General features: G+C 35.2%; 2 protein-coding genes across 2 annotated transcripts; one reads left to right on the top strand and one right to left on the bottom strand.

Annotated features, from left to right (window-relative positions):
- The first annotated feature begins 14,851 nt into the window (after nt 1-14,851).
- On the top strand, nt 14,852-15,697 carry LOC104090239 (uncharacterized). The gene has a single exon (XM_009595297.1). The coding sequence runs from the start codon at nt 14,852-14,854 to the stop codon at nt 15,695-15,697; it is 846 nt and encodes a 281-aa protein (XP_009593592.1).
- A 4,971-nt stretch (nt 15,698-20,668) lies between these two features.
- Nucleotides 20,669-22,437, bottom strand: LOC104090233 (NAC transcription factor 56). Its single transcript, XM_009595288.4, has 3 exons — nt 22,152-22,437; nt 21,770-22,053; nt 20,669-21,284 (listed from the first exon to the last, which is right to left on the bottom strand). Exons 1-3 carry the CDS (start codon nt 22,333-22,335, stop codon nt 20,943-20,945), a joined length of 810 nt encoding a protein of 269 aa, XP_009593583.1. The 5' UTR covers nt 22,336-22,437; the 3' UTR covers nt 20,669-20,942.
- Nucleotides 22,438-23,550: the final 1,113 nt, after the last annotated feature.

Raw genomic sequence — 23,550 nt, forward strand, 5'->3', positions numbered from 1 at the left:
GTCCACTGCCGGTCAAACTTTCCGAAAATCATCCAATTTCAAACTTTTGCCAATTGATGCCGGAATGACCTGCGGACCTCCAAATCAACATTCGGACACGCTCCTAAGATCAAAATCACCATGCGAAATTATTTCCATGCTCGCAATCCCAATCGGACATCGATAACATCAAAATCTACTCCAACCCAAACTTAAAAAATTCTTAAACCTTCAAAATGCCAACCTTCTGTAATAAGCACTGAAATACACCGGGGCCACCCGATACTCGATCCGAACATACGCCCAAGTCCGAAATTATCATACGAACCTATTGGAATCTTCAAATCCCGATTCCGAGGTCGTTTACTCAAAAGTCCAATCTTAGTCAATTCTTTCAACTTAAAGCTTCCGAAACTAGAATTTTGCTTCCAAATCAACTCCGAACTTCCCGAAATTCAATTCCGGCCACACGTACAAGTCAATATACCTGAAGTGAAGCTACTCAAGGCCTCAAACCGCTGAACGACATGCTATAGCTCAAAACGACTGATCGAGTCGTTACAATTAGATCACCAGAGGTGTTCTTATAAAATATGGATAATTTTAACATGAAAAATAAAACATCTTACCTGGAGTTTGAGTAAAGAATTGTATATATCAGTATATATAGTAAATCTGTTGGGAATTAACAGCTTTATCTTCTCTCACATTTTAATGAGTAAAGTCATCATTGGAGAATATCAACATATAAATTGTTGAAAAAAAGAGATTGTACTTCCAATAATTCAAAGAGATCTAGTTCACATTATTTTGAGAGACAATCTCTTGTGATTGATATAGACATTTTAGCTCTTCATGATAAAGTCATCATGGGAATATTTGACTTATAAATTGGTGAAAAATGAGATTTGGGCTACTAATAATTCTAAAATAAGAATGTCAAATGGCAAGTAGCTTGTTTAAAATTGAATTTGACAAGACAATGACCTCTTAAAATGGTAAAATTAGAATTATCAGCTTCAAAGGCCGCAAAGAACGATTAATTATAGATAGGTTCACACTAAAAACTCGTGTTGAGGGAGGCGGAGTGAGGTTTCTAAGTTTATGGGTTAAGGATCTTAATACTTTTAAGTTACTGGATTCTAAATTAATAATTTGTACATATTTAACAAAAATAATAAGACAAATATATAATTTAAATCAAAATTATTGAGTTCGCCGAACCAATCGCTGACATTATGGCTCCACCTATGCTCGTGTTGCACAACACATGTCGAACCCGCCGCCGACATTTATTAGCCAACGATGAACATCAAGATATCTAATGTTTTGAAATATTACAAGAAAAAGACAACGTTAAGCAGCTTATATAATTTGAAGCGGCAATCTGTCACGTCTAGAGCAACTTAATTATAATAACGACATAATTACTTTTTAAACTATAATTTTCCTATAGTTTGAATGTAAAAGATGACTTTCACTTCTGAGTATTACTATAATTGGAAAGTGAAAAAGTAATAAAAAAAATAGTAGAAATGGTTGAAAATTAAATTCAAGCAGCAAACCAACAAACTCTCTTATGAGTTGGCACTTTTCGGACTAGCTAAGTAATTATTTGTAAGTGACCGCTTTCATAATTTTTCCCGAATTTCATCAGTTCCAGACACTCAAAATTATCAAATGTATATTTGGTTATACATGTCTTTATAATCGTCGATTTCACTAGTAGGACCAAGTACTTAAACTCGAACTCAATTAAAAGTTAAAACTCATATCATTTATATTAAGTATGCTAACATTGGAATTTAGCAAATACTTTATTCTCCTCAATTTATGTGATACTTTACTTCTCGAAAGTAAATTTGATTAATCTTTGAAACTAAGTTAAATTAAATAATTTAACTTATTAAAATTAAAATTTAAATATTCAAAAACTAGATCAAAAGAACTATAAGTTGCAGGGATTATAGCACGTGCCTACGAACTAAGGTGTAGGAGGTTCAAATCCCTATTTGCCAGCAATTGGCCCCAAAGGGAAGTACCTTCTTTTTGGGGTAAGAAAATCATGATCGAGATAGCGAACTAAAAGTTATGAAACTTAGGTGTTGGTCTTTTATCAAAATATAATGACTTTTCTTTTTAACTTTTTATTTATTATTTATCAATGAATGGGGAGACATTGCACATATTTTGCCCGATTTAATAGTATGTATATGTATCATATAATTTGAATCTCAAGAAGTAAAAAGTATCATACATAAATTAAAATAAAGAAAGTATTATTAAATCCTTGCTTGCAAACTCATAGATTAAAATTTCAAACGAGTACTTCTCCTAGTGTATAGTGAGTTAGGATCTGGAAAATATATCAAAATTAAAGTCATTTGATTCTAATAGTATGTATATGTATCTGAAAGTCCAGAGAGGGTAGAATTGCCCTACACCGCGAAAAAAATCGCTAGTCATGATTTGGTGATTTTCCAGCCTCTATATATAAATGTTAAACTCAGACTAATATCTTAAATTAAAAATAGCCGATGGTTATATAATATATGTATAATTTATATATAATACATGTACAATCAATGTATAATTTATGAATATTACTAAAAAATATAAACAGTAAATTCGTTAGATTATTTGTGTAAATATCCCCTATTTCATTGGCTTTTCTTTGGGCTTGGAAGGCTTAAGATCAGTTAGATCTATTTGGCATAGCTTAGTTTTGGGCTTGCTACTTCTCTGAAGAGGTTTTTACACACTTGATCCCCTTTTAACTATTATTTAAAAAAATAGCATCATTTATTGTTTATTCCCTAAAGAGTACTTTTTTTTCTTTATTATTAGCATATTATAAAAATTAAGCCCAATATTCATCTTCTTCATTCCATTTTTTAAAATCTGATGTATATGTGAATGCCACCTAAATTCAAGATGTATTGATTTATATGTCTTTTATACTTTGTATATCAAGTATCACTTTAATTCAAAATGTATTTTTATGTATATAATTTTATATATTTATTTATGAAGTGCCATCTTATTTTAAGATGTATTTTTAATGTATATTTCAAATATATTTTATATGTCAAGTGCCATTTTAATTCAAGATGTATTTTTTATATATATGTTTTTTGTTTAAGATATATTTTTTATGTATATTTCACATGTCTAAGTGTCATCTTAATTGAAGATGTATTTTTATGTATATTTTATATGTGTTAATTCAATATATTCTTTTATATACGTTTTGTATATATTAACGTATATTATTATCGAAGTAAGATCTTTATGTTAAGAAAGGAAGAAAGAAGGAAGAGAAAATACTTAAGAAAGATAATTAAAAAGAAAACGAATGGAACAAATTTAGAAAATATATATTGGCTTCAGCAGAAAACAAAATTAAGAAGATGAAGAAAAAGAAGGAAAGCTTATAGATAAAGAGAAAAAAAGGCATGATTTTTGTATATAGAATTATTGACTTTCCATTCAAATTGCTTATGTTTAGAGACTAATATTTAATATTCCTATTTTAATTGAACTGTGTGCAATAAATATAAATATTTTCTTGCCACAACTGTAATATTGGATTTTATGCTAAGAATTTGATATATTTCTTTTAAACTGTAACAGTTATGTAAAGTTCCCAATTCTGAATCACTAGTGAGTGCAATATTAGACAAAATAATGCTTGTGTTTATGGTAATTGGTAAGTGAACATTCATTTAAACAGCTGCATTGACTTTTTATTAGTTTAAATTGAGTTTTGATCCTCTAAGCTAGATCTATTTCACCAATTAAATCCTTAAAATATTTTTGGAGTTCCCATTAAATTGTTTTGGGCAAAGATCACTTCTACCATGCAATCAAAACTATTTATATCCGGTAGCCGTAAAAGTATATAATATTTGTATATTTTTTGTATATAATATACAGAAATGTATCTATATACCAAAAAAAGTTTATTTTTCGGCTATTATTTTGAGAGCGGCTATACAATGTCATTTTTCCTAATTATGTTTTCTTTGAATTCTCATAATAGGATGGGTCAGTTTTCTTTAGTGTTTCTTTAGCTCAGACAAGACTTAAAATTTTAATTTTAAAATATAGCATTGAAAGTGCGTTATATTTTAATTAGGTATCTCTTTTAGCATAAATTTTACTCTAGTTAATGTATACTAGTATAAGGAAAAAAAAAACAAAGGTAAGCTAGAATCTCATAGTAACCATTCCTAGTTAGAAAATGTAGAAGGGTGAGGTAAAAATAACTATTAAAAACAGAGATAGTTTGGTGTGTGAACTTTTTAGAACTTGTCATTCTTAGTTAATATTCCAGTACAATTAAGGGTGGTAAGCCATAATTTCATTTCAATAGAATCATTGACACAAACTTTCTTCTTCTTTTTTTTTTTGGAAATATTGATTGAAGAAAATATTAAAGAAACAAAAAGAATTTCAGTCTATTCTGAGATTTGAAGTTTGACAATGTCCTAAAAAGACAAAAAAATAAAAAAATAAAAGTAAGATTCTAACTCAAAAAGTCACTGAAGATTAGGACATGAGAATAATCCTACATTTAGAATGTTTAATTTAGTGCGTGGGCTGACTCATTTTATTTTCCTTTTTTTAAAAATAATTATTTTCATATTTATAAAGAAACCACATCTAGAAATTTGTATTATAGAAGTTACTCCTTATGTTATTGACATGTTCAAACCTCAAATAATGTCAACCAATGAATGCTTTCGAAATTGGTTAGAATTTTAAGCTCAACACTACTATGGAAGAAATTAAAATATAGCCACTTTTAACCCCTACTGTTAGAATTTAGCCAGTATTTAAGTAGCTATTAGCATTTAGCAACTCTTTTGACACGAAAAAATATTTGAATAAAAATACTCCCAGCCTAAACACGGAAAACTCCAGGAATAACGACGGCACGTTGAATATTTATATGTTCAAGTTCTAGGAATTATTCATGGACGTTGAAATTCTCTATATGTGAAACTCCAAAACAACTACTAGACTTTGAACATATATATATAAATATTCAAATTTCAGGAATTGTTCCTGAAATTGAAATTCTCGTATATGTGGAAAAAAAAATTAAACGACTAACATTTGTAATTGGAGAGAGTACGATAATTCAACATATCTAATTTGATTTGAATTGGGATTCTCCATTAAGTTATAAAAACATGCACTAGTATTGTTCTGGTTAGGAGTGTCAAATGGATATTTAAAAATAGACTAAACCGATCGAATCGTATCGCGTCGAATTAATTTTTCGGTTTCTTTTAATAAAACCATATATTTTTTTATATAAATTTATAATTGTACCGATAATTAGGGTAGGTTTTTATTTTATGAAAATAAACCGAAAAAATACTGAACCGTACCGAATAAATTTACATATGAAAGATATTCTATATATTAAGTTTAAAAATAATAAAATATTAAATTTTTCCTTGGTACTTGGAATTATGAAAATGGTTACAAACAACAAGTAATTAAAATCAAATTCTAATTCCCAAACCTATTATGCTACTCCTACTGAAACTAAATTATTTCCAGCATATTCACTAGTAAGATGCAAGTATTCTAGCGATTATGGATAGAAAACTACAATGTATTGAATATGTTTTCTTTCATATGATTTAGATTTATCTTTTTAAATATTTAATCTTCTATAGACTTTATTTTTGAGTCCCAACTTGGTTAATATTTTTCTACTCGTGTAATTTATCTTCTTTTTTTCCCTTTGCTTAGTTTCTTTTATGATGTTTTACTGTAGTTGATGGATCTATACTCTAGCTATCTTTCATATTTTTTTAATTTATCACCATTTAAACAGTAAAACTGTCTAAAGAGTTTTGTTATGTAACGACCCGACTTGTCATTTTGAGAATTAACGTCCCGTTCAGCGACGTAAGGTCCCGAGCAGCTTCATAATTTGTATTATGACTTGCGTGTGTGGTTGAATTTGATTTTCGGATGATCCGAGATTAAATTGAAAGAACAATTCTTATTTTTGAAGTTTAAGTGAAAAGAGTTGACCGGAGTTTGACTTTTGTGCAAACGACTCCGGAATGAAATTTTTATGATTTCAATAGTTTCGTATGGTGATTTCGGATTTAGGCGTAACTCCGAATTTGGATTTGAAAGTTAGCAGGACGATTCGGTACATTTTGGCGAAAACTGGAAAGTTGAAGTTTTGAAATATTTATAAGTTTGACCGAGGGTTGACTTTGGTGATATCGGGGTCGAATTTTAATTCCTAGAGTTGAATTAGCTCTGTTACGTCATTTGGGACTTGTGTGCAAAATTTGACATCGTTCTGTGTTGATTTGGTATGTTTTGGCATAAGATATAGGATTTGGAAATTTGAAAATGTATAAGTGCGATTCGAGGTGCAATTCATAATTTTGACATTGTTTGATGTAATTTGAAACCCCGAGTAAGTCTGTGTTATGTTATAGGACTTATTGGTATAGTTGGATGAGGTCCCTAGTTGCTCGGATGAGTTTCAGACGGGGTCTGGATCGTTTGGAGCCTTATTGAAGTTGCTGGAAATTTTGGTTGATGATGCCTTCGCACCTGCGCTTTTAGGACCGCAGGTGCGTGCTCGTTGAAGCGGAGGAGAAGGCGCAGAAGTTGACTTGGGCGAGCTAGGCGTGTGCTCGCAGAAGCAGAAACAAGCAACGCACCTGCGTGTACGTAGAAGCGAAACCACTGCCGCATGTGGGGGGAAATGCGCAGATGTGCGAGGAAGTGTCGCACCTGCTATTGCGCAGGAGTGGAAGAATTTTCGCAAGTGCGATGGGGTTGCTGGCTAGTGTGCTCCGTAGAAGCGACGCTTGTGTCGCAAAAGCGACTCCGCGGGCGCGATGAAATCCTTTGCATGATGGGTCAGCGAGGAAATGGAAACAACGGCTTAAGCCATTAGGTGTAGGCAGAAACGAAACTTGGCAGAACATTTAGGGGTCGAAATTGGCCATTCTCTTCATTTCGTTTTGAGATTGAAAGCCTCAGTTTTTGGTGATTTTGGAGGAGTTCTTCACGACTTTGACTTGGGTAAATATTTTATATCCGGAATTGATTATATTTCATGATTCTATGATTATATTCATCGTTTTTTTCGAATTTAATGGAAGAAATTGAGAAAAATTGTAAAACCTTTCAAAAACGAAAAATGGAGATTTGGAGGACGATTTGTTATCATAAATTGATAATTTTGGTATGGTTGAAATCGCATCGGAATGGGTGTTCGGGTTTTGTGAATTATATCTGGTTCCGAGGTCCGGGCCCAGGGTTTGAATTTTGGGTTGACTTTTTAGTTTTTGTTAAAGATTGAAGCTTTATTATCCGACATTGTTTCCTATGAGTTTTATTTATGATTTGAAGTTATTTTGGCAAGATTTGTGCCGTCCGGAGGTTGTTTCTACCGAGAAGATTATTTTAGAGTAACGGTCTAGCTTCCTTAAGGTAAGTATCTTTCCTAATTTTCTGTGGGAGAAACTACCCCTTAGGATTTGAGTCCTCGGTGCTAATGGTTTCATGTGAAGGCCGAGTACGCGAGGTGACGAGTATGTGCTCGGACTTATTTGTGAAAATTTGACTGTTTAATGCTCTTAGGTTCTTATATTCATTAAATATGAAGTTGTTTTGTCATGTTAAATTCCTCATTTATTAAATTCACCCTTGCGTATCTTATTTGGAAATTATTGCTTCACGTTTTACCCTTATTGTCGATTAAACTCTTATGTGCCTTAACTGAAGTTGTTGCCTCTTTATTGCCATGCTATCCTTTACATAATTATTTATCCTTAATTGAAGTTATTATTATCTTTTCCGTAATTGCTTATCATTAGTTGAAGTTATTATTATCTTTTTCTATAATTTGCTTATCCTTAATTGAATTTGTTGTATTTCTTCCGTAATTGCTCAACCCTAAATGAAGTTTTGTTATCCCTTATCATTGTTGACTTATCCTTATTTGGAATCATTGATTCATGTTATCCCTCTTACCGTTGAATTGTACTTTTGTGGAATCATTACTATATATTATCTCTTCCTTGTTGAGCTATTGCTATGTTGTACCATTATCTCCTGTTGTGTCTTTCTTTGTGAGTTCGTTCTTCCATTTTCTTTGTATTCTGAAGTTACAAAATTATTTTACTTGTCGTATTCTCGTGTCATTTTCTTTGTTGTTGTATTTAGTATTGTGATCACGCCCAACTATGCTTCCTAAGAGGTATAGCGATCGATGCAAATATAATTTGGGTTATAAGTCCGGAGTTGAATCCCATAGGGAAATAACGTACTAATTACAACCAATAGTTTTGCACGAATTCAAGTAATCAACCTTCGGAAATATTATATAACGATTTGAGAAGTTAATAACTAATATCAAAGTAATTAAAAATACAGTAATTTATAACTATCAAAACAAATATTGTAGACAAGATTTAGAAAAGTCTAAGGTTATGATTTTCCCTATTGTCGGAATCTTCCCCGCTATATTTTCTATGAATTTGCCTAAATATTCTCTACCAATCGTGAGTACTTTGATTGTCGTAGCTCTCTCTCGAGCAACTACCATAATTTACTAGACGTATTCTCTCGAACTATGCTAACTGGCACTAATTTACTGCTTACTACGATCGCACCAAGGCTTTGTTATCTCTAATCCCGCCTTTAAACCCTACGTGTTGATCTCTCAACTACGTTAGGAGTGGTGTTGTTCAATAACTACCTAAATGTGTACTCTCTCTCGAGCAATATACACACTAAATAGGCACAGTTAATTGAGAGCTGTTCAATTAACAACAATGAAAATGTAGTTAAACAAGTAGAGAAAAATCAAAGGCAAATCTATATTAAATGTAGTAGGAAATCAGCATCCAATAGGTTCCATCAAACCTTAGATAAGAGAGTTTAGCTACCCATAAATACAACAACAATTAACATAATGTTCAAAGACATTAAACTACAAAGTAAAGAGATAAAGAAAGGGAAAACTCGTTTGATTCTTGCTCCACAGTGCTTGGCAGCCTGTTTCTTCTCCAAAATCATTTGCAACCCTAGAATAACTCGTTTGGGGAGTATTTATATGTAAGGCCGAGATCCCTCAGTCCAAATCCGGGTTAGGGTCTTTTAACCCGTGACTTTTAATTACCGTGTTATAGACCTCGCGAAGCCTGGTCTGTAGCGCGGTCAACCTAGCTATAGACCTCGCGAAGCCTGGTCTATAGCGCGGTCAACCTGGCTATAGACCTCGCGAAGCCTGGTTTATAGCGCGGTCAACCTGGCTATAGACCTCGCGAAGCCTAGTCTATAGCATGGTCAATCTGGCTATAGATCTCGCAAAGCCTGGTCTGTAGCACGGCTTGGGTACTTGATGCTTTTGCGCTTTTTTCTTGCATTTTTATCCTCTTTTTATGCAACTTTCATTCGACGATTTCTTCCGATGTTCCTACACATAAAACAACACAATTTAGCTAAAATATTGCACAATAACTCACTAAACCAACAAAATATAGGGTGAGTAATGTGTTAAAAGTATAGCATTTTGGCCTAACATCACCACCCCACACTTAAACGTTGCTCGTCCTCGAGTCAACCACCAATTCGTAGAGCACCTTTATTCTCTTTTAGCATATCTGAAGCACACCATACCTATGACTTTGGTTGATAGCAACAATTAAACTTTAGCATATGCCTTCAAACTTCCCTTTACTTTATGCCATACTTCAAATCTTTATTCAACAAAAAGATAACATGTTTATAACAATCCTAACCTCACAAACCGACTCAATATCATAATGCATTCATGGCTTGAACACTTAACATCATAGAAAAATCTAATAAGTGCACCCGGGGTTGGCTAAGGACATGTCTGTCCCTCGCCTAGAACTGAGCATTGCTCTCGCGTGCACAGTCTAATCCTCAAGCTTGACACTCGCCTTGTGCATCCGCACCCAGCTTGTGCTTCACCCGATTAAGGCAACCTTTAGTACTTGGCCTTCGTCATGTGCGTCTTTCATGGCATGCCCGTGGTTGTCTTATGGCATGTTCGAACATAGCCCTCATGACATACTTCCATCCCGAATAGTGCAATGTCGCCCCAAAACTGCACGTCTAGGCCAACGGACCCCTGCACCAAAATTTAATCACGCCCAACTATGCCTCCTAAGAGGTCTAGCGGTCGTTGCAAATATAATCCGGTTTACATGTCCGGAGTCGAATCCCACAGGGAAGTAACGTACTAATTACAACCAATAGTTTTGTACGAATTCAAGTAATCAACTTTCGAAAATATTATATAACGATTTGAGAAGTTAATAACTAAGATCAAAGTAATTAAAAATACAGTAATTTATAACTATCAAAGCAAATATTGTAGACAAGATTTGGAAAAGTCTATGGTTATGATTTCCCCTATTGTCGGAATCTTCCCCGCTATATTTTCTATGAATTTGCCTAAATATTGTCTACCAATCGTGAGTACTTTGATTGTCGTAGCTCTCTCTCGAGCAACTACCATAATTTACTAGACGTATTCTCTTGAACTACGCTAACTGGCACTAATTTACTGCTCACTACGATCGCACCAAGGCTTTGTTATCTCTAATCCCGCCTTTAAACCCTACGTGTTGATCTCTCAACTACGTTAGGAGTGGTGTTGTTCAATAACTACCTAAATGTGTACTCTCTCTCGAGCAATATACACACTAAATAGGCACAGTTAATTGAGAGCTCTTCAATTAACAACAATGAAAATGTAGTTGAACAAGTATAGAAAAATCAAAGGCAAATCTATATTAAATGTAGAAGAAAATCATCATCCAATAAGTTCCATCAAACCTTATATAAGAGAGTTTAGCTACTCATAAATATAACAACAATTAACATAATGTTCAAAGACATTAAACTACAAAGTAAAGAGATAAAGGAAGGGAAAACTCGTTTGATTCTTGCTCCACAGTGCTTGGTAGCCTTTTTCTTCTCCAAAACCATGTCCAACCCTAGAATAACTCGTTTGGGGAGTATTTATATGTAAGGCCGAGATCCCTCAGTCCAAATTTGGGCTGGGGTCTTTTAACCCGCGACTTTTAATTAACGCGCTATAGACCTCGCGAAGCCTGGTCTGTAGCGTGGTCAACCTGGCTATAGACCTCGCGAAGCCTGGTCTATAGTGCGATCAACCTGACTATAGACCTCACGAAGCTTGGTCTATAGCGCGATCAACCTGGCTATAGACCTTGCGAAGCCTGGTCTATAGCGCGGTCAACCTGGCTATAGACCTCGCGAAGCCTGGTCTATAGCGCGGTCAACCTGGCTATAGACCTTGTAAAACCTGGTCTGTAGCACGGTTTGGGTGCTTGATGCTTTTGCGCACTTTTCTTGCATTTTTATCCTCTTTTTGTGAAACTTTCATTCGACGATTTCTTCTGATGTTCCTACACATAAAACAACATAATTTAGCTCAAATGTCGCACAATAACTCACTAAACCAACAAAATATAGGGTGAGTAATGTACTAAAAGTATAGCATTTTGGCCTAACATCATGTTGTTGAGCCGAGGGCTATTTGTGGTTGTGATATTAAAACTGTTTTGAGGAAATGTTGTGGGATGTGGGCACATATTGTGAAAAGTCATTTATTTTAGTTGGTATGTTTTTGGCATACGTTTTTTGTTAAGAGAATTGTTATGTTGTTTGCACGAGGTTTCTGTCGTGCGGTTGTTATTGTGTTTGCATGAGGTTTCTTCCGTGCGGTTGTTATTGTGTTTGCACGCATTTTTTGCCATGCGGTTGTTATTGTATTGCACGAGGTTTCTGTCGTGCTGTTGTTATTATTGATACGCATGCGGTGGTATAAGGTCTGGGTATTAAAACGCATGTAGTGAGATAAGGTGGGCTTGAAATGGGTGGCTAGTAGGGGAACTACTAGAAGCCATGCAGTATGATAAGGTGGGCTAAAGCGCGGGATGCTATTTTGGAAAAATAATTTTCAAAACTAAATATAAAGGCTCCCGCGATGATATAATTGTGATTCATTTTACGATTTGAGACTACGAGGCGGTACCTCGGGAGGGCTCTTGTTGTCATTTCCCTTTTCTGTGCACTAGTCTTTGATTGTTGTTTTCTTTAGCATACTACTAATTATTTTCCTCCGTGATGCACTTTTTGATCAGTTCTATGTAATTAATCTTGTTGTGTTGGTCACTGCTTCAAACCTCATTGCTTCTTTTATTACACTTTACATTTCGTGGTGATCTATGTGCCATCCATTGTCTCTACTCCTGCTTGTTGACCGGTGATATTTAGCTTAAAGTATATATATTTATATGTATATCGCCTCATGTTTTACTCATGTTTCGTGGATTTTGGATGCAAAATATATTGATTTATATTAATTCGTGGTGTTTTTATGTGTAGAAATCATTCGGAAGTAATTGGGGGTGAAAGATGCGAGATTAGACCCAAAATGGAGGGAAAATGGGAAATGTTGAATTCCAGCGCCACAGGCAGTGCCCCACGCCACCTAGCGTCGTGAACAGAATGTTCAATTTGCCAGCACCAGCGCTAGCGCCCTACGCTGCCCTAGACGCTGGTGACGGGAATTTCTCCAACTTTGTACGGGACAAGGTTATTTCGGCCCTAGACCTACCCAATGTGTATAAAAGCAAGACTAAGCCTATTTTGAGAGGGGGGATGCCACTTTGAAGGGAAAATACACACAAGAAACATCGGGGAGCGAGGATATCTTAGTTTTCTTCATCATTTCTTAGTATTTTCAATTATCCAACACTTATGAAATTGTTTGATACTATCATGAGTGGCTAAAACCCATAGTTATGGGTTTGTGATTTAGCCATGAATATTGTTGTTTAATACTGACTTAATATTAATTATAATTCACCAATATATGGTTATTTCTTCAATTCTGTGATTAATTGCTTAATCGTCTGGCCAGCAGTTAGGTTCTATTTACTATCTATGCTATGCTTGGGAAATCTATGTTTAGATTCGAGAAGAATTGAAGAGAGCACGATCTTAACTCTGAGGGGGGCGGATTTGTGGTTATAATAGGAATATACATAGTCGTTGTGCTTAATTAAATATCTTAATTTAATGCGTTCTTAATAGATTAATTTCATAGGAATATAGGCGTTAATCTATTTTGAATAGGCGGGTAGTACTTCGGGAGAATGCTACGAGAGCAATTGTTTATTTAATTAGCAACCATGATTGAATTGTATGAAAGTGAGAGTTAACTAGAACACAATAGGATTGGTGAATCAATCAAAACCCTAGAATATTTGTCTCTACTGATTACACAATAATCATTTTGTTGTTTGATAATTTAGTTACTAGTTAGAATTATTATTTTGTATAATCACACTTTTGAACTCGAATTGGCTCGACTGAATAACAATCTTGGTGAATTTAGTGGGTAGTTAATACAAGTCTCAGTGGGTTCGATACTCGACTTATCATTTTATTGCTTGTACGACTATGTATACATGCATGTGCATTTTGGAGCAACATGTTTTTAGCACCGTTGCCGGGGACTTAAATATTGACTACTTTCTAGTTTTTGCTTTAATTGTTCACTTCGTCAAGTATAATGTTACTTGATTGTTGCTCTGCTCTCAGGAACTTTGATTGAATGCGGAGGGTCAGAAGCCAGGATAGACTTCAAGGCTTTGACCCCGAACCTGAGAGAATATTTCACAGGAGGTTGAGGGAAGCAAGGGACACAAATAATCTTCAGGTACTTGTTCAATTTCCTGTGAACATGGCAGAGGAGCAACACAGGGTTATTCTGGAGGTGGCGATGCCCAGCATTGCTAATGTCACCTCCAGCATTGTGAAGCCCAGAATCACTGGGAAATTTGAGCTGAAACAGAGCATGATCCAGCTACTACATGCGAATGGGCAGTTTATGGGTCTTCCACACGAGGATCCACAATAGCACATCCTGAACTTCTTGAAGATTAGTGATACTTATATCACTAACGGAGTCACTCCAGGCTATGTGAGGCTCACATTGTTCCCGTTCTCTCTGTTGTACGAAGCAAAGCGATGGATGGAGGCAGAACTATCTAATTCTATTACATCATGTAATGATCTAGCAAGGAAATTTTTGGCAAGGTTCTTCCCTTCAGGAAAAACTGCAAAGATCAGAAGTGAGATAGTCGCCTTCAAACAGAAATTGGAGGAGTCTTTATACTCAGCTTGGGAGAGGTTCAAGGGGCTGCTCAGAGACTATCCTCATCACAATCAGACAAACAAAGTATTGGCTCACAGTTTCATAGAAGGGGTACATCTTGAGACAAAGATTGTGGTAGATGTTGTAGCTGGAAGTCAAGTGTTAGAGAAAATCTTTGAAGAGATATATGCGTTATTGAACAAATTCTCCAAAAGCAATCCTGATTGGCAAGGAGAGATGGGAAGACACACAGTGCAAATATCTGTAGGGGTTCTCGAGTTAGATATTGTCTTTGCATTATCAGCGCAGATTTTCACATTGACTAACCAAGTTAATCAGATGACCCTGGTTATTAACAAGCAACAAGCCCAGCTAGTGCAACAGGTTCAATTATTTTGTGAAGTATGTGGAGAGGGTCACACAAGCGACTTATGCCCAGACAAACTAGTATGGGAAAACTTACAATCCTAACTGGAGAAACCACCCAAACTTCTCTTGGGGTGAAAACCAAGGTGCTTAGAATCAGTACAGGCCACAAGCATATCAACAACAATATAGACCACCTCAGGTTGAACAACATACAAACTCGACGATCACCTTGAGGAGATGATGAAGAGATTTATGGCTGACTAGCATGCCCAAGCAGCAGCGATGAGAAATTTGGAGCGACAAATGGGACAACTTGCTAGTGCCCAAAATACTCGACCAACTGGGGCTTTTCCTAGTGATACAGAGCCTAATCCCAAAGCTCAAGTCAATGCGGTTACCTTGAGAAATGGAAGAGTGTTAGAAGAAGTTCAAAAGAAAAAGAAGTATACGACTAGTCTTGAAGGAGAATTAGTTCCAAAGCCAGTTGAGGAGAATGAGAAAGAGAACAAAGTATCAGAGCCAGTAATTGTGACAAGGCAACCACTTTTGTTTCCACAAAGACTGCAGAAGCAAAAAGATGATGCTAAGTACAAGAAATTCTTAGATATTTTGATCCAAGTGCGTGTGAATTTTCCTTTGGTGGAATTTTTACAGGAAGTGCCTAAGTATGCAAGGTATCTCAGAGATATTGTGTCAAACAAGCGAAGACATACAGATTTTGAAACAGTTACATTTACTGAAGAGTGCAGTGCTATAGTTCAGAGTAAACTTTCTCCTAAGTTGAAGGATCTTAGGAGTTTTACAATTACTCTATCTCTTGGAAAACAAGAAGATGGTAGAGCTCTATGTGATTTAGGGGCTAGTATAAATTTGATGCCATCCTCTTTGTTCAAGCAACTTGGATTGGGGGTGCTTAGACCTACCACAATCACTTTACAGTTAGCAGATAGGTCACTAGTTATGCTAGAAGGAATTATTGAGGATGTGTTAGTTCGAGTGGGAAAGTTTATTCTTCCTACTGATTTTATTGCTCTTGATTACGAGGCAGATGAAGAAGTACCCATTATTTTGGAGCGACCATTCTTAGCCACTAGTGGAGCGATTATTGATGTGGGGAAGGGAAGTTGAAGATGAGAGTTGACGATGACGAAATAACTTTTAATGTGTACAAGACACTTAAGCTCCCTAAGCATTATACGGACTTTGTGCATGATTACTATGGTAGAATTTAAGGGGATAGAGCAGAGTCCTTATGTGAATTGTAATGATCCAGATGGGACAACTGAGATAGAGGAGGTGGTTTTGCAAGCCGAGTGTGTAAAGATGATTGAGAAAAGAGCGAGAGACGAAAGAGGAGACCTTTTGAGAGCGTGCAAAAAGGCTAGAATTCATGGGAGAAAGAAAAAGAGAAAGCACCCAGCCTGAGCAGAGTAGCAGAGTCGTGCCATAACTATAAATAAGGCGCTTGTTTAGAGGCAACCCAACTTGTATTTTTTTATTTATTATTTTTTTAATTGTCAAGTTTTGTGTTGTTTTTATTTTGCAGAGTAGGGGAAGTTTGAGGACTCGAAGTTGAAGTTGAGGAGCATGTTTGAGCTTAAGTGTGGGGTCATCCCGACCCTTAATATCGAGGATCATGTCCGAGCTAGGCCCGAGAGGGTCTCAGGGAGTATTTCTCACCCATGTTTTAATATTTTTTTTTCTGTGATCATGTATCGAGGACTATGCATAAAATAAGTGTGGGGTGGGGGAGACTACTTTTTGAAGTGTAATTGTACTATTTTTTTATTAATTTTTATTTTAGAACTCATAGTAGACATAGTCAAGGTTCGCAAAAAAATGAAAATAGAAAAAAAAAATCAGAAAAAGCTCGGACTTTTCCCGACAATGGATCTTTTGGACAATTTTCTTGAGGGATTAAAGTTCGATTAAAAAAAATACCAAAAAGTTTTTTTTAGGATAGTTAGGTAGTATCCAAGGGTGTAGCTCGAACCGGATACTTTGTTTTTTTAGGAGTAGGATAGGAAGAAACTGAGTTGCTCTAAGGTACCTAGTGACGTGTTTGGTGCCGGCACATTAAGCTATGGCATGCACTATGTCTTTCCGTACATTTGATTTGAATTGTGATGCCTGAGTAAAATAAATAGCCTACTCTGTGATGCCTTTTCTCAGTTGTTTGACTTGTATGTCACATAGTGCAATATTGATTAAAATTTCTCAATTATATGTGCTTGCTTGACTTGAGAGTTGAACGGAACTGTTTCGATTGAGTCATGTACAATGTGTATGTGAGAATTTGTGATTTTTTGTGCTATCTTGTGTAGTCTAGAACTATCCCCGTATATTAATCGAAGCGAAATCAGTAAGTTGTGCTAGTCTAGGAGATGACGTAGGCGTTTCTTGCTTGATCATAGATGTGCTTGTCACTTAAAAATAAAATTTCTGTTGCTAGCCCCTTTGAGTTTATAGACCTTTTCTTTGGCACCCACATTACAATCCGTACCCCTATTTTGTTCTTAATTTGAGATTATTGAACCTTTACCTCCTAATGAACTTAGTCGCTAAAAGAAGTAAGGTGAGAGATTGGGGAGTAGCTTTCGATTGGAACCATGGAAGGGCCCCTTGGTGCAATAAAGTTGAAAAAAGTTCATTAGCCAATGAACCTTAATGTATGGAGTGTGTGTAGAAAAGAAAAAAAAAAGAGAGAAAAAGAAAAAATTGCAAGAAACAAAATGATAGTCAAATAATGTAAAAAAAATACACACCTCCTAATCTTACTAATTTGTGCTAGTGGGAGTATAGAAGTGCTTAATGAAAAAAGGCTATGTCCTATGTGGTATATGGTTTGTAGAGAGTGAATTGGTTGAGAAGAATATATGCTCGATTTGTGAGTGTAGTGTATTAAAGTGCTTAGAAGGATTAGTCACTATTTCTAAATATATCCTACCCATCCCTTAGCATACATTACAACCTTAAAGTCCTAATTGATCCTAGATTTGGCTAGCTTAGATTAGTAGAGATGTACACTACGGAAAAGCTTATGGTACGACCACGGGATGCATATGAATTCTTTGTGAGAGTGAGCGAACTTTGCTCAATTATGTGATGTCCTTAATTTATATTTAAAAGCATACTTGAATGTGTGGACTATTCTATATGCATTCTTTTATTTGTTGGTGAGGGAACATGATCTCATGAAGGATTGGTAATGTTGTAAACGTCTCTTATTGGGTAAGTGCGCGAGTTGAGAGCGCTTAGTAGTAACGAGTTGGCTTTTGAGGTAGGGTGGTTACGGATAGGTTGTTTGAATTGATTGAATTGAAATGGATATAGTTGGGCATGTTTAGAATGGGAAGAATGTGAATTTTGTATGTTCATGCTTGATTGCCGGTATCGATCATAGTCAAGGGTAGAGTGTATGGTTAATAAAATTGAAGTGCTCCTCTCTAGTTGAGATTTGTACGTAGTTAGGATATAGTTGATAGTCCCATTGCTAGAGGACAAACAAGAGTCTTAGTGTGGGGTGTTGATATTTAGCTTAAAGTATATATATTTATATGTATATCGCCTCATGTTTTACTCGTGTTTCGTGGACTTCGGATGTAAAATGTATTGATTTATATTAATTCGTGGTGTTTTTATGTGTAGGCATCATTTGGAAGCAATTGGGGGCGAAAGGTGCGAGATTAGACCCAAAATGGAGGAAAAATGGGAAATGTTGAATTCCAGCGCCATAGGCAGCGCCCCACGCTACTTGTGGTGCCGTGGACAGAATGTTCAATTTGCTAGTGCCAGGGCCAGCGCCCCATGCTGCTCTGAACGCTGGTGACGGAAATTTCTCTAACTTTGTCCGGGACAAGGTTATTTCGGCCCTAGACCTACCCAACGCGTATAAAAGCAAGACTAAGCCTACTTTGAGAGGGGGCGCCACTTTGAAGGAAAAATACACACAAAAAACATCGGGGAGCAAGGATATCTCAGTTTTCTTCATCTTTTCTTAGTATTTTTAATTATCCAACACTTATAAAATTGTTTGATACTATCATGAGTGGCTAAAACCCATAGTTTTGGGGTTATGATTTAGCCATGAATATTGTTGTTTAACGTTGACTTAATATTAATTATAATTCACCAATATATGATTGTTTCTTCAATTCTGTGATTAATTGCTTAATCGTCTGGCCAGTAGTTAGGTTCTATTTACTATCTATGCTATGCTTGGGAAAGCCATGTTTAGATTAGAGAAGAATTGAAGAGAGAACGATCTTAACTCTGAGGGGGGCGGATTTGTGGTTAGGATAGGAATATACCTAGTCGTCGTACTTAATTAAATATCATAATCTTAATGCGTTCTTAATAGATTGATTTCATAGGAATATAGGTATTAATCTATTTTGAATAGGCGGGTAATACTTCGGGAGAAGGCTACGAGAGCAATTGTTCGTTTAATTAGCAACCATGAGTGAATTGTATGAAAGTGAGAGTTAACTAGAACACAATAGGATTGGTGAATCAATCACAACCCTAGAATATTTGTCTCTACTGATTATACAATAATCATTTTATTGTTTGATAATTTAGTTACTAGTTAGAATTAATGTTTAGCATAATCATACTTTTGAACTCGAATTGGCTCGATTGAATAACAATCTTGGTGAATTTAGTGGGTAGTTAATACAAGTCTCTGTGGGTTTGACACTCGACTTATCATTTTATTATTTGTATGACCACGTATACTTGCGTGTGCGTTTTGGAGCAACAACTGGAATTGTGGTAGGACACTTGCACAAGTATACATGTAGTTAAATCCTAACGTCATTAACCATTATACGTACTCTTGTCTACTTGCCTACTGTGTGAGGAATGCTCTATTGGCATGTGAGTCGTCCGTACAGATATAAGTTGTAATGTGGGCACAAGATGCCAAGTGATCAGGGTTCAAGAATTGGGACCCGTGATCTGTGATTATGAGGTTCGGTACCTCATGAAAATGCTTGAACAAATCTGGTGTGACAGCGGTTGTTCTTATTGAGTTGTTGCTGATTTTTCCTTTATTTTGATTTCACTGGACTTAGACTGTGTCCAGCTTACTCTACGACATTATTACATGACTGTTTCCTGTTAAATATTATTGTTATCGGTGTCTCGTTACAAGTATTATTTGGTATTCTTTATCCTGTTTAGTTGTATATTAATATTGTTTTTCTTTGTTAGCTCACCTTCACATTTGTTCAGGTTGTTTAGTCCGGTAGGTATCTTGAGTGTCCCTCGTCACTACTCCACCGAGGTTAGTCTTGATACTTAATGGGTACCTCTGTGGTGTACTCATACTATGCTTCTGCACATTTTTTGTGCAGATCCGGGTGCCACGGTTGTTGTTGATTATTAGCTGGCTGGTCGAGCTGTGGAGACTCAAGGTAAATCTGTCGTCACGTTCGCACGCCTCAGAGTCATCTTTTGATATTTTCATTGTATTGTTAAATTCTATCCCGAATAGTTGCATTTAGGAATTTTGTTTTCTAGCAAACTTAATAGAGCTTATGACTTGTACTACTGGTTTTGGGAATTGTAATTGTGTATAAGATTTTTATTTCGTATTTATCATTCGATGGTTGAATTCTTCTATTTATTTAGTAAGTGTTTGACTTGCCTAGTCTTAGAGATTAGGTGCGGTCACGACATCCTACGGAAGAAAATTGAAGTCGTGACATGTTAAGTCCTATAAAAGTATGTATGTTATTGCATTCTACTTTTACTTGTGACTTTTACATGACAGTTAAAAAATTACCGAAAATAAATCGAACTGTACCGATACAGAAGAGAAATCGACATGATTGAGACGGTTTTGAAAAGTCGAATTTTGGTTATACATAATAGAATAACCAAAAAATTAGTATGATATAAATTTTATAAAATAACCGGCCGAACCAAACCATTGACACCCCTAGTTGTGATCATGGTAATGGCTAAGGACAGTATCTAAACCTTGAAACTAACAAAGTCCAAAACTAAAACAGAATTTAGCTCTAGGCCATGTGATGTTAATTAAGTTCATATAACTAAAATTCGAGAATAAATAATTAAACTGCTACAACAACAAAAATAACAACATACTCAATATGATCCCATAAGCTAAAGAGTGTGAGGTGTACGTAAACATTATCTCTATCTTTATAGGGTAGAAAGACTATTTTAGATAGACCCTCGTCCCAAAAAAAATTAAATTGCGACAGGAAGAGTAAATTATTTTGCAGTATATAATTTCATTCTCTCGCAAGTATATTCCTTCCAAAAAACCTTAAAACCAATATCCTAAAATTCAATCATTGAAATAAACTTCTCAATAAAATTAATGTATTGGTAAAAAATAACTCTATCTGTAGCCAGAAAACCAAGAATTGAGCTGTGAACTTCTGGGTGAAATTTGATTGAGCATTGTAAGAAATGAACTCGAATTTCCCTCCATTAATGGCGTATCATCGCCATTTTCATATTCATTTTTGGCTATTTTCATGTCATTTTCCAAAAACTCATCAAAATTAGAACCTACTCTTAAAGCTCCTATACTTGGATTTTGGTCGAAATAATTCATTGATGAAGCTGGCAATATCGAAGTTGAACCTGTTGTGTCCTCAATAGAATCCTCCTTGTCCATTTCCATTATTGTACTTGAACTGTTTTTCTTGTAAATCCGACACAATACCCAATCATCAAGCTACACAAAATAAATAAATTAATAAATTAATAAAACATCATGAAATTATATTAATATAAGCCGACAAAAAAAATTAATTTATTGAGACTTAGGTATCGAGAAACTAGGGCAGAGCTACAACAATCAATGGATTAACAGTTAAACATCTTCCGGGAAAAATTATACTATGTATATAAGTTCTACGGATTCTAAGGTTCTACGGTGTAGTGGTTAGCACTCTGGACTTTGAAGCCAGCGACATGGGTTCCCAGTAGGACCTTCACTATTTTTGTACCCCTTCCTTTTTTCTTTCTTGAGCCGAGGGTCTACCATAAATAGTTTTTTTACCTTCTTAAATGCAAGGGTAAGGTTTGCGTACACTCTACCCTCCTCGGACCCTACTTATGAAACTATACACCTTATTGTTGTAAAACTTAATAGTCTATACTTTTTTTGATTTTATTTTCTCTCTTTTATTTGTTTTTGAAATGAGAAAGTTACCTTACCCGTAAAGAGCATTTCTTGGTTAGAGAAGAATTATTATCAACAAGGCGATATTCATGCATGACCCAATTGGATTTCATTCCTTTAAGAGGCTTTCCCCGGTAGAAAATAAGTGTCTTTTTCACACCAATCTTTTTAGTACCATTGCTTGTAAATATTGGCTTGTCTGTTCCAGTAGCCTTCCAATAACCTGAAGTTGCCGCCCGATTAGGCCTCGCCCCGTTCGGATACTTTCTATCTCTCGGACTAAAAAAATACCATTCTTGCTCCCCAAAATTTGCCTTACCTACAAATATAATCAAAAACTTTCATATGTATGATCCTATTCCCTTTAAAAAGGAAAGCATTTCACATAAAATGAAACGAAAAGAAAGCAATAGTTACTTGGTAATTCCCATGGATCGAATTTGTAAAGATGAACCTCAGCTATGATTGTGACCGACAAAGGAGCGGAAGCTACCTTTTTCTCGAGGTAATGAACCACGAGCTCCTCGTCGGTCGGGTGGAACCGAAACCCCGGTGGAAGTTGAAGGTGGTTCGAACCGGACATCAAACCGGTGCTCTCCATTTTTTTTATACAATATCTACACAAAATTTTGTAAGTTTTGGGACAATTTGAATGTTACATAGAGAAATCATGAACAAAATTGACATTAGTAGAATGAACTATATGGCATATGAGGAAGAATATATACTAGGGATGGTCCAAGGTAACTAACTTCTTACTTCCACCAATCGTAATGCGACACATCGCGTACTGGTGACGAATCGGATTAGGCCACGACAGCTGGAAGTGATGTTTGTATGGACCAAATGTTTGTATGGACCAAATATACAACAAAAAAATGGAACTAACACCAACATGCTTTCGATGTCATGTTTTTTTTTTAAAAAAAATGTAACAGACGAAATCCCCTTTCGTGACCTTCCCCAACAAAACTTCCAACAAATTTATTTTTTTTTTAACTTCTTTCTCCATTAAATCAAGGAGTCGTCTTTTTTAGTTAATTTTTATATATTTTTTCAAAATTGTGGTAGGGGGAGAAGGCGGGTGTTTGGCCGTTGTCAACCCCAATGCAGCATTTATTGGTTTGTATTTATTTTTTTTATAATAATGGTGTTTGGATCAATTTTAAATATTTCAATTATTTCTTCGGATATATGCTATCTTACATCAACACAACTATCGACAATGACAACGCCTTGATTTCAAGAGAATGAGTGATTACTACCTAGTACCTAATATACTTCATCCGTCTCAAAATATATGTCGTGTTTCTTTTTTATATGTCTATTAAGAAATATTAATAAGGAGAGGTTTTAGACTATTTTGCCCTTATTTATGTCTTAAGATATAATATCTATTCATTGAATATTTACTCTATTTATCTATCTTCATTTTCTAGAACAATTGCTATTAAGGGTAAGATAGGAAAAATATAATTTATTATCTTGAACTTTTAAAATAACAAATAATTTTGAGACAACTATTTTTAAAAATCATTAAAAATATTTTGAGACGGAGGGAGTAACCGCTAGAGCCAACGACCACTAGGCATTTGTTTTAAATATAAATGTTTGAAGGCCGCCGCAAATTATACTATTATGTTATAAAATCATCATTAATATAAAATTTCCCAAAACTTTATACTTTCTTTTTAAATTTAAGAGAAAATGCATAAAGATTCCATTCAACTTGTCCTAAACATCATTTACACACTTAAACTTTACGGGTGTCCTAATACCCCACTATTATTAAAATAATTATATTTATTTACTCCCT

The sequence above is a fragment of the Nicotiana tomentosiformis genome, chromosome 9 (assembly GCF_000390325.3).
Source record: "Nicotiana tomentosiformis chromosome 9, ASM39032v3, whole genome shotgun sequence".
In the NCBI taxonomy this organism is placed as follows: Eukaryota; Viridiplantae; Streptophyta; class Magnoliopsida; order Solanales; family Solanaceae; genus Nicotiana; species Nicotiana tomentosiformis.

Excerpts from the sequence above, each read along its gene's own strand:
- LOC104090239 (XM_009595297.1), top strand. The coding sequence starts at position 14,852 with ATGAGAAATTTGGAGCGACAAATGGGACAACTTGCTAGTGCCCAAAAT.
- LOC104090233 (XM_009595288.4), bottom strand. The coding sequence starts at position 22,335 with ATGGAGAGCACCGGTTTGATGTCCGGTTCGAACCACCTTCAACTTCCA. Across the intron at positions 22,054-22,151 it reads CGATCCATGGGAATTACCAA|GTAAGGCAAATTTTGGGGAG; the intron begins GTAACTATTGCT and ends TTATATTTGTAG. Across the intron at positions 21,285-21,769 it reads CCAAGAAATGCTCTTTACGG|CTTGATGATTGGGTATTGTG; the intron begins GTAAGGTAACTT and ends TATTTTGTGTAG.